At 41.9% G+C, this 13,841-nt stretch overlaps 1 protein-coding gene and 1 pseudogene across 1 annotated transcript; both read right to left on the reverse strand.

Annotated features, from left to right (window-relative positions):
- The window catches only part of LOC143129040 (uncharacterized), a 119,037-nt pseudogene that overhangs the window by 66,828 nt on the left and 38,368 nt on the right, over positions 1-13,841 (reverse strand).
- LOC143129056 (TOG array regulator of axonemal microtubules protein 1-like) lies at positions 4,530-6,743 on the reverse strand. The gene is made up of 4 exons (XM_076289880.1): positions 6,513-6,743; positions 6,075-6,233; positions 5,094-5,219; positions 4,530-4,931 (listed from the first exon to the last, which is right to left on the reverse strand). The coding sequence occupies exons 1-4, from the start codon at positions 6,728-6,730 to the stop codon at positions 4,919-4,921; spliced, it is 516 nt and encodes a 171-aa protein (XP_076145995.1). The 5' UTR covers positions 6,731-6,743; the 3' UTR covers positions 4,530-4,918.

Genomic DNA, 13,841 nt, shown 5'->3' on the forward strand with positions numbered 1-13,841 from the left:
AGATCCAACACAATTGTATATAGAGTGTGGCACCGAAAACCCAAACTATACCCAACTCTAATTGTAATAACTAAATAAAGTCTTTATTGCAATAAGCAACAGCTTACCAATCATTGCTTCGCATAGCCTTAGCTTACTGAAAGGGCGCTTGTCCAGCCTTCCCTTGAAGCTAAAAGTTGACCAGATGTCATTGTTGCCCACTCGGCGGAGCCCTCCAGGGTCTCGCAGGGATGGTCGAGTAGGTCGTCTGTGTCATTTACAGGTGGCATGTTTTGTTTAGTTCAATTTAGAATTTGTTGTTGCTGTTCAATTATTATGACCGCCGCTGGCGAAGTGGTCATATAGGGATTGTCAATCATTTTTTTTTCCCCTGTCATCTACTTCCTGAATTTTTGTTCAACGATACCCGAGACACCGAAACACCGGGGCACATGAAATTTGGTGGGTATGTAGCCCCCCTAGACTTTTACGGGAAAAAAATAGTTTGGTCCCCGGGGGCCATTGAACTGAATCATGTAACTTATATGATAGATAGCCTACACAGAAATTCTTCTCACACTCCCTTCGCCTTCAAAGTCATCAAAGTTAAACATTTATTTATGTATTATTATTAATATCATCCTCACAAGTGATAGCAAGTCGTGTTAATGTTGAAACTACTTGATCATCTTCAAAAACAGTCATGGTAAAACAAAACAAAAAAGTTATAGCCTTGAAGCTAATCTTCTTTCCACTTTTCCGACCTACGGTCAATCCATCGAAAACCTCTGAAATGATAGTTAGTGCCGTTTTTCATTAGGTTTACTTGCCTCTATGCAATGCTTTACCTCAACATAGCCTACAATGCTAATGCTATTGTAGGCTACATAGCTTTGTTCATGAGTTTCCGTGCTGGCTGGACTGAGCTTCTTATCCAAACAATACGGTTATCCCCCTACGATGCGTTAGCTTCACTACAACCGGACATGCTAAACATTCTTCTTACGGGAACTTAACGTTACGTACGAGGTAGTCGAGTCTTGTTTTGCCTTTTATTGTTCATGTAGATAACACAGAAGCTACAATATCGGCACAGGATATATGCTATATGAAGTTATGGTTTTAACAAAAAAATCCTAAAATGAATGGGCTTCTATGGGGGTCAGCAGACTTCTACTTCTTCTACTTCCGGGAATTTGCCTGCCCCCTTGATTCCACCACATAACAACTTCTAAAAATTATGTAATACGTAAGGGATAATGTATAGAACGCCAGTCATTATGGGGAAAATAAGTCCCGACAGGGCGAACCTGTTTCGCCCTGAAGGGACTTATTTTCCCATAATGACCGGCGTTCTATACATTATCCCGCTTATTATACGGCTACTTGCCAAAACGAAAAAATAAACTCCACGATATGTCTCTTTACACTTAATTGTTACCGTTTCGTCATGGCTTTTGCTGAGAAACAAATAGTTCGCAACACACGCTGAACTTGATTCAAACATTCTTTAGAACACAGCTGATCAACCGTCTGCTTTCACTTTTGAATGAAGTTCCAATGCAAGAAGTGACCGGAATACTTGCGGAGTGATATGATCAGCAGCACAAAACCCGTTGCCATTGACAGCGGTAATTTTATGTTTGCAGCGGTAATTACATTAATTTATTTTACCATAGAACGTTGGGAAATCCCATTCAAGTCAATGGAGCGTTCTACTAGCATTGTGAAGAGCCGTATAATAAACTTTTATATTAATGGTAAGGTACTTTACAATCAGAATTGGCAAGCAGCTGCAGTTACTTCTGTTTAACGTGGTATTGATTGTCATTGGTGAATGTTTTCAATAAAAAGCAACCTATCTACAATTAACAGAGAGAGAGAGTTAGATACAGAATATGGTGGGGAAGCAATGTAAAAAAAGGGCACCAAGCTTCTCGTCAGAGGAACTTGAAGTTTTGCTGGACGAGGTGAGCTTGCACAAGGTGACACTGTTTTCCAGCTTTCAGAATAACTTTTACTAATGCAACAGCAACAAAAAAAAGCTATGGAGTGACATAGCAAGGAAGATGGCTGCCTCCGGATCAGGCACACCAAGGCAGGACGTCAGGAAAAAATGGCATGATTTTTCAAGCCAGGTTAAGGTGAGAGGTTCTGCTGTCCGTAGAGACCGGGCGAGGTCAGGTGCAGGGACCAGTTCGGTGCAACCCTTAACAGCACATGAGGAGAAGGCGCTGGCGATCATGGGAGACACAGTCTCACATGGAATCCCTGGGAGGATTGACATTAGAAAAGGTGACGCTGAACATGCCTCATGCTCCTGGTGAACATTGAAAAGGAGAAGTTGGTCGTGTTGCAGGACATTCAGCACCAGTTGACCAAAGCAAATGAGCTCGTTCGCCAGTCCCTGGAGCTGAAGAGAGCCAAGCTGGAACTGGCCAAGCAGCAGCATGCCCTAGCAGAGGCGCAAGTCAACAGGCCCTCAATCTCGGTACCAATCTTGCTGCCAGCTGAAGGTGAGCCAGTTGTTCTTGGCTTATAGATTTTGATGTTCCTTTCCTCACAGTTCCTAATCTGATTATGGTATGTCTTTTTCTTTATAGATGCTGAGCAACAGTCACATCAGTGAAAATGCATCATCAACAAGATTGTATGTCATCCTTAATGAGTCAACAACTGATTCTCTATTGCCATTGCCTATGTGTAAAATCTTGCTCTGTCTATGAGATACCTTATTTATCCACAAGGAAATTAAGCAGTGTCAATCTAAGTGCACATTCAGATATAAAGGCTCGTTTGAAGAGGCTGCATAAAGACATTAGTTTGTGATGGACATTATATGTGTGTTTGACTATGCATGAGGCAAAGCAGCGGAAAGGGAATCCTCTGACAACCAAGTGACCTGCGCTCAATGCCCAATAAATGAATGAAGATGAATCAGCAATGTGACGTGGTAATTTGGGCATATGTCAACTTTTGACTCAGAATGATCAATAACTAATGGATTGGCGATAGGGATGAGTGTGCCAAGGCCCAAGACTGGGGATGCCAGCAATGGCATGACAGCCCTGGTGCACCTCCTGGACCTCCTGACGTGTTGCCGGCAGCCGGATGTAATCCCCGGCATGGCGCAGAAGGGCGTTGGTGACAGTGTGGACGCACCTCCACACCGAGGTCTTGCTTAGGCGTAGCCCTCTCCCACGACCTCGATGACGCACCCTGTAACAAAAAATCTTAGCGCTGCAAATAGCTGGACTTGAGGGCTTAAAGCAAAATTCTGCCACGTTAGCCTGGCAAGTGGCGGTCTGAGAAGGTCCATCAGCTCCATAATGAGTGGGGAGGCTAAATTTTTTGGGAGGCAACATTTTTTTAAATATAGCCACGTCAGGCAAAATGTCAAAAGGGCTTAAGTTTTGCCGAATAAAAAAATGTACATGGACTAAACGGCTCTGCGGCCCGAGCCGGTCTGTCATCCTCATCACACACAAAGAGAGATGGCTTTTTTTCATAGATTATGAAATAGACATAGATATTGACTGGAAATTGGATTGCATAATCAGCCAAGCATGATTCAAGTCAGGATTGCATGTTAAACAATGACAGATACTACTTTGATCTGTCTCTTTATAGTACTTGTGGGATGCGGTGTGTCACAAATGAGATCAAATTAAAGTGTAATTCCGGAGTAATTTGAACCCAGTGTCTTTTTCACCATGACAAGACAAACACCACCCCAAGAGCTAGATTACGTTGATCAAAGGAGTACCGAGTTTGACTGGCTTTAGCGCTTACAGCCCAAATGGCTAACAGTGCAAGTACTGAGGACCATTCATAGTATAGGGTCCCTGCACATAAAATGAAGCAACACAACGTACACAATAAAATCAAGTAAATTGTGCTGCTTTAAAACCCATTAAAACACCACAATGTAGTTCCATTTAACTTAATATAACCAGGGATGGATTACTGAACTGAACTAACGGGCCCAGGGGCCCTGAAGCCCAAGTCTCTGTGTGAAGTTCCTACTCCATCCTATTTTTCTCTTTCCACAAAAATTTTCATTTCAGTTTATTATTATTATTATTCAGGGGAGCATGCTCCTGGACCCTTTAGCTTAACTGTGGGGGCATTTTTGTGTACAGTATGTGCCCATGGGCCCAGTGGCTCATAATCCACCACTAAATATAACAGTTTCAAAATCATTTTGGTGTTGCACTGACTTAGAATACAGATAATGGCATTTCTGACATTGCCGATGTGTGCCCAGAAAGTTTGCTATTGCACCATGTAACATTGTTGTCGCAGTTAAAGGTATGACCTTTTTATCAGTTTTAGATGATTAAGGTGACATCAAATGAGGATAACCAAGCACTTAATTCACAAACAACTCTTTGACAGGCTCTGCAACAAAAATATGTATCATACTAAAAGTTTTGTAAGGCTGCAATGCACGGTAAATTTGCAAAACGGCACACCAGTGGCAAAGTTTATTATTAGCGACGTTGAGCCAAATGAGTCAGACAAAGGCACTGATCTTTCCCCCCTTTATTTTCAACTTGTTTCAGAAAAAGGAAACTGAAAGATATGAAAAAGAAACAAAATACAAATTAGGCCTGTGTGAAAATAGATGTTTGAATGCTGTAGCTGGTTGGGGGCTGTAGAGCTGCTTGAGAGTGAATGAGAGCAAACTGGAATGGGAGAAGGAGCTTGGTCTTGCTGGTAGTCTGCTGGTGGGCTTCTGCTGGTCTAGATGATCCTTTGTTGATGCCAGAATTCCTTCTTAATTTGGATCGGCGACTATGTAGGGATGGTGTATTGCTTAAGATGCATTCTCATTTTTTTGATCACAACAAGGTGATTGAAAAGCAAATTTTTCAAAATGTTCAGGGTTGTGTAGACCGGTATTAATTATTTCATTCTTCCAGCTTGGATGTTCACTTCAATGGATATTTCTGCATGGGGGGGGGGGGGGGGGGGCAAAAGGACACATTACTAAGACATTTCCCTCTGGATTCTCTGAGGTTAAATGATAATAAGTAGAGATGTTGGCCAATTTTTGACAATGATAGATAAATGCTATGTGTTAATGATGTCCTCCAATGGTTTGCACCCACTTTTTTTGGCATTTGTTGATGATGTCCCTGACGGTGCCTTGATCTCTCTGAGGGGCGTATCTGTCCACCATCTTGATAAGGTCAGGATGGGAAGCCAAGAATGCCAGCGTGTTACGGGCATGGGTCCTGTTTTAGACACAAACAATACATCAACACCGATTTATTTACAATGAGGATATCAACACCAACTCATTAATAATGACAGCATTAAAACAACATTGTGATGTTTGTATATGTTAAATTAACATTCAAAACATGTTTGATGCCACAATTACTTTTCATAGGCAGAACTGCATGCCTGTTTTCATTTCATTACAAGAGGGCATGAGACACACACTCTATTAAAGACAGTGGAGTAGAATCATTTGACCAACATCACACTTGACATGCTTGGCACATTAGCTGAATACACTTGAAGTGGCTAAGCCAGACATCACTTATTGCAGAGAACGTTTAGGGAGAGTCAACCAATCTACTCCAAACTTCTCTGTCATCAAATTTTGAATTACAGGTAAACATAGCCTTAAACCTATGCCAAAACAGCTTTTAGTATTTGCCCATTTTGATGTGTAAAAGCTATAACTCTTATTGAATGATCATTATTTGCATTATTGAATGCTTGGCTGGAATGATTGTTTTCCACCTTGTTACAGCCATTCCAGCTTTCATTGTAATGTTTTTGTCTTACAGTGTCTTGTCCCTATTCTACGCCCGTTTCTTGTGTTAAGTGATGGGAAGTGGCAGTGTCGACGCATGTCCGCATCAGATGGCATATAGGGCCTAGCCGATACATGACTGGTTAGCTGTTTGCTTTTTTTAATGTATTATTTATTTGTTTTTATTTTAGCTTTGATACTCTTTTTGTAAGTATTCAGGTTATGTAATGAACCCCTAGACATTTCAAATGACATGACTTTTGGATACCACATAATAAGTTGATTGTTTGGTTCGGTTAGAAACTAGAAGAAGTAGCACTCCCACCTGACATCCTGTGCACTGTCGAGGGCCAGGCAGCTGATGGAGTGGATGAAGCGGTCAGTCAGGTCCTTTTTCCCTGACAGGACACGGGATGCCCCCATGACCTCTGCCAGTCTCTCCAGGAACTGTGCAGTGGTCTTCCTCACGGCCGCATTACGATGTCTAAGAAGTAGAGAACCATTGAAACACACCAAGAGAAACACAGAGCCAGAGAATGAGTAAGCTAGAGAACCAGAGGAGACAAAGAACCATATAGACCGTTTCAAGAGAGTTCCATTATCAGCATTATAGTTGTTCCCACAAGGCTTTGTTGAGGTTGTTGAGGACTAGTAGAACTAGTATAGTAGTACTAGTAGAATTAGTATCAGCAGTACCACAGAGAACCAATAAACTTCAGGAAGTCTGAAGTAAAGGCTCATCAGGGTTCTCTCTCCCCCTCACCTGAGCCCTGTGTTGATGAGGGCGTTCATGCTGCGAGAGGGGGTAACGTTGAGCACCATGTACCCCAGTGCCAGCTCCATGTCCTCCCTGATGAAGCCGCTGGCCTCTCCAGCTTTCGGCAGCAGTGTCTGGGCTGTGCCCTCGGCCTCCGTGTCCATGCCTCGCCCCAGGTGAGCATGCAGGTGGGCCAGCGTAATCATGGCAGCGCGGGACACCATTGAGCGCAGGTTCTTCACCTGGGTGTGTTGAGAAAGGTAGAATTGTTACAAGCTGTCTTGAAAATACATAGAACACAGAGAAAGTTTGTTACAACGGTGTTCTCATACTGTCAAAATGTGAGTCCAGGCCCAATACGATCATACATTGTAGTGGCACCAAGACGAGTATAAAAGCTTACTGAACTGTGCTGTATAACTAAGTCATCTGGGCCCGTATTCACAAAGAAGTTTAAGGCTAAAAGTAACTCCTAACTGGTGAATTTAGGATAAACTCCTAAAAATAATGGGCATGTCACTTCTGACTGATGCCTCATTTTGACTAAGAGTAATTCATGAAGCATTTTACAGACATCCCGCAGTCATTACAGTCTTCCGCATATTGATAATGGCTCCCTGATGCCCGCAAATTAGATAAAATCTCCCGGAATCTAGAGCGAGCGAGCAAGAGCGCGCACACGAGACCAAAACTTCAAATCGTGTGGGCATCTGAGTGTAGCGCGCACACAACGGGGATGGAGAGAGAGAGGTAGTGCGTGTGAGCCTGTTCAAGACAGAGAGCATCCTGATTGGCCTGTTTCAGTTCAGTAGGAACAGGAGCGTCATGGCAGAGGCAGAGTGTCCCCCAAAAAGGAACATTTAAGACCCATTTCACATCAGACTACACAAAAGTGTACCCTTGTCTCATAAGAGTTCAAAATAACGATAGTCTTGCATGCTGCACTGTTTGTAACAGTGACTTTAGCATTGCCCATGCGGGTTAAATGATTGCAAAAGACATATTGAGGTGAGTTTAACAAGTGTCATTTCATGTGCATATTATTCAGGACTAGATGGCTATTTGCCAAAGCTACATAAAGACCAAACTACTAAAATCTACACATTTCTAACTATAGGCCTTCCTTATTTGGTTGGCTGAGTAGAGACAACTAGAAATGCAATTCCAAGGAATTACCAGTGCATGAAAATGCTAAAGTTGTGATGTAAAATATCATGTATAGTTAAAACAGATAATAAAGAGATGGTTACTACGGTGATGCTAGGATAGACATGGTGGTTGCATAGCTTAATAAAAGTTGATAGTTTAAAAGTAGACTGTTTAAAAGTTGAATGTAGATAGTTTAAAAGTTGTTGATAGACAGTAGATAGTTTAAAAGTTGTTGATAGACAGCTAGTTTAATAGATAGTTTAATTATAGTTTAAAAGTTGAAGGTAAATAGTTTAAAAGTTGTTGACAGACTGGAAGTTGAATGAATGTTGATATTCAAATAGTTTAATATCTGTGTATAGGTAGATATTTGACGATAACTGAAAGTTGGAATGGCTCTAATGTTTGCTAGCAGTTATGCTAAGATTTTTAACTATGCTAACCATGCTACTTAGCTAATGTTTTATAGCAGTGCTAGCAATGCTAACCTGCTAACCATGCTACTTAGCTAACGTTTTCTAGCAGTTTAATGAATGTTGATATTCAAATAGTTTAATGGCTGTGCATGGGTAGATATTTGACGATAACTAAAAGTTTGAACGGCTCTAATGTTTGCTAGCAGTTATGCTAAGATTTTTAATTCTGTTAACCATGCTACTTAGCTAATGTTTTATAGCAGTGCTAGCAATGCTAGCATGCTAACCATGATACTTAGCAACTAACATTTTCTAGCAGTTTTGCTAAACATGCTAACTATGCTAACAATGTTAGCATGCTAACTATGTTAACCATGTTACTTAGCTAACCTAGCTAATCATTTTAGCAGTTTTGCTAAAAATGCTAACTAGCATGCTAACATGTTAGCATGTTAACTATGCTAACCATGTTACTTAGCTAACTTAGCTAATCATTTTTAGCAGTTTTGCTAAAAATGCTAACTAACATGCTAATATGCTAGCATGCTAACTACGTTAACCATGTGACTTAGCTAACTTAGCTAATTATTTTTAGCAGTTTTGCTAAAAATGCTAACTAACATGCTAACTATGTTAACCATGTGACTTAGCTAACTTAGCTAATCATTTTTAGCAGTTTTGCTAAAAATGCTAACTAGCATGCTAACATGCTAGCATGCTAACTATGCTAACCATGTGACTTAGCTAACTTAGCTAATCATTTTTAGTAATTTTGCTAAAAATGCTAACTAGCATGCTAACATGCTAGCATGCTAACTTGCTAGCATGTTAACTATGCTAACCATGCTAACTAGCTACAGTGGGTAGGAGTCATAGTTGATGACAAGTAACAGTTACAATGGCTAAACAGTTAAAAAGTTCAGTAGTTTAAAGGGTTAAATTGTTTAACAGTGAAATATTGTAGTGAGGACTTTTATTTTGAAACAGTTTTTGGCAGAGGAAGCAGTTGAACAGGATGTGTAGTCTTAATAGGGCCAGTTTGTATGCTTAAAGCCTGAGACTGGCAGTTGAGATCCAGGTGGCCTGAACACCTGCCATAGGATTCTAATTGCTTAATGGCCGTATTATGATGTCATAATCGGCAATGTTAAGTCTATGGGGAAATTTTGAGTAGTTTTTAATTAATAGTTTAAAAAGTATAAAAGTTACAAAGATGAAAAATACATAGCAGCTTTGTCCGTTTGAATACCTATGTTACAAAGTTTGAATGAAGTTTCTAAGTTAAACTGTTCAAGAGAAATAGCGTACGGAAAAAGTGGTAAGCGGAATAATAATAAGAAGAAGTTGCCTAGGAAGAACAGTACAGTGCATTTTCATGCACTGTAATTAATTAACAAACATAAGCTATTCATCACTATTTCAGTATCTAAGAAGGCTAAAGTAATTTTTTATTCAGGGGCCATTTCAGGGGTACCAACTTTATGACGACATCGCCCCACCTCTCAACTCAGCCACGGCACTCGACCTGACATGCTGCTTGTCAAAACAAACCAAACCATTTATTTATCATATTAAAATGTCTTTCTTTCCCCTGTCATGATTTATGTGCACAATGTAGCCTATCAGCCTTTAGTGGTAAGTTAGAAGCACACGTTAGCTTAACTTAGTTAAACATTAGCTTACTGCTTGTTAGTGTTTTCTCCAGTGGTGCTCAGACCTAATGCAATGCGTAGGCTAAGCATTTGAAATTTCACATAGCAGTCACATACCTTGAAAATGAACTTTATTAGTTTAACAGTTGAACTGAAAACCGAATTGTCTGTAGTCTCCTTATTTCATGCGACTGCTTAACCAGAGCACTTATTAGACATTCTCTGGCTTAACAAACTGTTTCAACAATGTTTTCTTCTACGCGATTCACGCGAAACTATCGTGAAGCTTCTGCACAGCGGCGCCATCAACTGGTCTGGCATATGCACTACAGCACACTTAGCCGGTTACACCTCTGTGTGTACACGCAAGGTTTTTTCTTGCCGGAGTCGTTAAAGGTGTGAAAGCGGTAAGATAAACGGCCCCTAAATGTAATGTTTCATTGTGAATCGAATTACAATTCTCTCCGCTTTGCAAACGTAGGCATAGGCATATGGTGACAGATTAATTTACAAATTCTCATGTTGCTAAGATACGGCATCAATCCGTATGTCTCATTAGGCTACACATTCTCAGACCTGTCTCCTGTCACTCATCATCATAGGGGAGATGTTTGGAATCATTCTTGCATTACAATCATCAGCCAATAAGGTGGTCACTTCAGTCAAGCTCGTGCATGAGTAGTGACATTAGTGACATTATCCATAGCAACAAAGACTCACTCTTAGTTTAGGAGTTGTCATTTTTCCTTACTAAGAGTAGGTCTAAAAGGCTTTGTGAATAACTTTTAAGAGAAAACTCCTAGCTAAATTTTTTTAGTGTGATTTAGGAATACTCCTAGTGGTAAGATAAAATGCTTTGTGAATACGGGCCCAGAATGCATATTCTCGGGTCTGAAACAGAACAAATGCAACATGAGCTCCAGCTTGTTTTCCAGCAGAGAGCCTCTGACCTCGCGGTAGACGGCTAGACACACATCATGCAGCCTGGGCAGCAGCACCTCAGCGTGGTGCTGGGACAGAGACCTGATGGAGATCAGGGCCTCGATCTTCTGCTCCCTGCAGAAATAACAACAGACACACAATTTAGACGAGCATATACTTGACTTTAGCAGTCTATCTCCAGCTTAGCTCTAAAGTGTAAAGATCTTGCATAGGGTAGGCTGTCTTCAATAAAATACACTCTTTGAACACAAATATGTCAATATGACTGTATCTTATCTTAGCTGAAAAACTATAATTTGTCTCAAGTAAATATGTTAACGTAGCCTATCATAGCTAATAGCCTATAATTTGTATAGATTTAATGTGTTAGCCTAGCCTATTTTAGCTATACTCCCACCAGTCGTCGTCTCTGAGCAGCCTGAAGGCCTGCAGGATGGCCTCCTCAGGGCAGGACACAGGGGGCAGTTTGGCCAGCTCTGGGAGCTTCCTGATCTGCTGGGTGTTGCTTGTTTGCTTCTCCACTATCACTCTCTTCCTCTTCACCTCCTTACACTCCCTCACTTCCTCCTTCCCTGCCAGACACTCCACAGACTTTTGCTCTGGGAGGTCAAAGGTCAAATCTGTTTGTATCTCTACACTGCCATGGCAAATGTGTTATTAAGTTTGATTTGTAGATCCTATTCTTGTGTTGCAACCAAAGCTATATCAGACAATACGATCAGTGTGTGTGAGTGAGTGAGTGTGTGTGTAAGAGGGAGTTAGGGATATGTATCTAACTTTACTGACTTCACTGCTCACCTGTCACAGAAGTGGCCACACTAAGTGAAGCTGTCTTCTTGATGCGGGGCAGTCTACTGACGAACCGTCTCTGATTGGTTGCCTGGGGTTTGGCTGTCTCTGGGGGGGAGGGGACAGCATGGGCAATGGGTGGAGTGGGGGTGTTGAGGAAGGGCAGAGCGCGCAGTGCGGACGGGGTCCTGAGGTCCACAGGGCTGAGGCTGCTCGTAGAACTGCCTGCACGGTCAGAAGCGCTGGCATTGCCACTGAGGACACTGTTACAGCGGAGACTGACGAGTCTGATCTCCTCAGCAACACGCAGGGCCTCCAGGTTCTCAGGGATCTCGTGAACGTTTAGGGGTTCCAGCACACACCCCACATCCCGCTCCTGCTTTGACTTTACCTGGGGTTGACAACCGTTGTCATGGTTTCGGCCACTGTTTATGTTGTCCTGGTGACTGCTGGTTTTCAGGCCAACATCTTGGACAGTTTTGATACAGCGCCTGGCCTTAATCTTCTTCGGCTTGTTGTTCTGACTTTCGCCCGTTGCCTTGGTGATGACAGGTGGAGCAGGTGCCATGCTGCCATTGGCAATGCCACTCGGCGCTCTGTCGTGATGGAGTGGCATCAGTGGGTGAGCCCGATCAAGGCCAGTCAAATTCTTCCTGCTTAGGGGACGTGGAGCACCTTGTGGCGGAATTCCAGAGAGCCGTCTGTCACCTAGCAACAGGTGGACCGGGGCCTTTCCCTGGGCAAGCGCAGGCAAGGAGGGGAATGAGCCACAGGACTGCTGCTGCTGGGCGTGTGCAGAGGTGATAGGGGGCAACAGCTCATGCTGAACAGACGCTACTCCGGCTCCGAGCGACTGGAGAGAGCCGCAGAGCATTGTGGGATTATGGTCTGGCAGTATCACAGGCACAAGATGAGGATGGAGATGCGGGTGAAGCAGCTGATGATGACACTGTAAACAGGGAGGAGGAAACATGTCAAAGATGGCCGCCACCTGCACCCAACACCACGAACACATTCCCACACAGTTCTGTATATGAACCTAACATGAAAGTTACTATAAGTAGCCCATGGTATGATTTCTATAATTGATTAACAGCCAGATTGGGCCAAAGCTGTATTCGTATTGGCCCCAGGGAATATGGGCTATTAAATGTACACATACCTATATACCGGTAGTAGCTTAGGCTATATTGTACTACTATTCGATTTTATAGGGAACTCACACATGCTGGGAAGCAGGTCTGGGAGCCGGTGTACTGCATCCGCTCCAGGTTTTCCCTCAGGAGCTGCTGCATTATGTGTTTCATCTCCTGGTTTTGGACATGGAGTCTATCCAACTCCTCTTTAAGGCTTTGGGAATCCATTGAACTGAAAATGTCCAATTCTCTGACTGGACTTACATTTCAAAATGGTGATGATAATGGGCTGAAATTAAACGTCCTGAACTTAAAATTATAATATGGTATCAAATTACGATTTTAAAAAGATATATATTCGAATATAATCAAAACGGAAAAAACAAGCGTGTATATCTAACTGAGAACTTGCAACAAGTGACGCAAAGTAGTATGTTGGCGTAGGATGACAGCTACGCTATTGTGAACTCACCATTATGACGCATTTTGGAGTTCTGGGACGTCTGTGTCTTCAAGACCATTCTTGAAGGTTCAGTAAACGAGTTCCATAAGCCTAGAGGTGACAAATCGCCTCTGTCCATAATTACATCTATCCAACTCCTTATTAAGGCTTTGGGAATCCATTGAACTGAAAATTTCCAATTCACTGACTGGAGCTACATTTGAAAATAGAGATGATAATGGGCTGAAGTTAAAATATAATATGGTTTCAAATGAGGAAAATTCCGATTTAAAAATATATTTCAATTTAGTTGAAACGGAAAAACAAGCGTGTATATCTAACTGAGAAATTGAAACAAGTGAAATGTAGGTGGAGGACAGCGACGCTATTGTGAACGCACCATTATGACGCATGTTGGGGTTCTGGGACGTCTGTGTAAAGCCCAAAGACTCTAGTTACAACCCTAGTTAATTCTATTTTCAGAGTGTCATCAGAGAGGGTTAAAGCCACTGATCTATAAAGAACACTTTCTTTATTGATCAGTGGTTAAAGCGGAGCTATCAAGGATCTTTGGAGTCATTGAATTTACGAACGCACCCTAGAACAGAAAGGAACTCTGCTCTAGAATCTTTGGTAAAGCCTATAATAAACGAGTTCCATAAATCTAGCCCCTGTCTATTCACCAAATTCAATATTGGTTACCCTACTTTATTTACATCTAGATAAACTAACTAATAAACATCAAACGCTAGGTTAAAGCTAGGTTTTGAGTAAATGCAGCCTTTACGTAAGCTACCTGATCAGGCTTG

The sequence above is a fragment of the Alosa pseudoharengus genome, unplaced genomic scaffold (genome assembly GCF_046254945.1).
Source record: "Alosa pseudoharengus isolate Yale_2024_CS ecotype anadromous, Long Island Sound unplaced genomic scaffold, YU_APseudo_1.1 YU_APseudo_1.1_scf_1, whole genome shotgun sequence".
NCBI lineage: Eukaryota > Metazoa > Chordata > Actinopteri > Clupeiformes > Clupeidae > Alosa > Alosa pseudoharengus.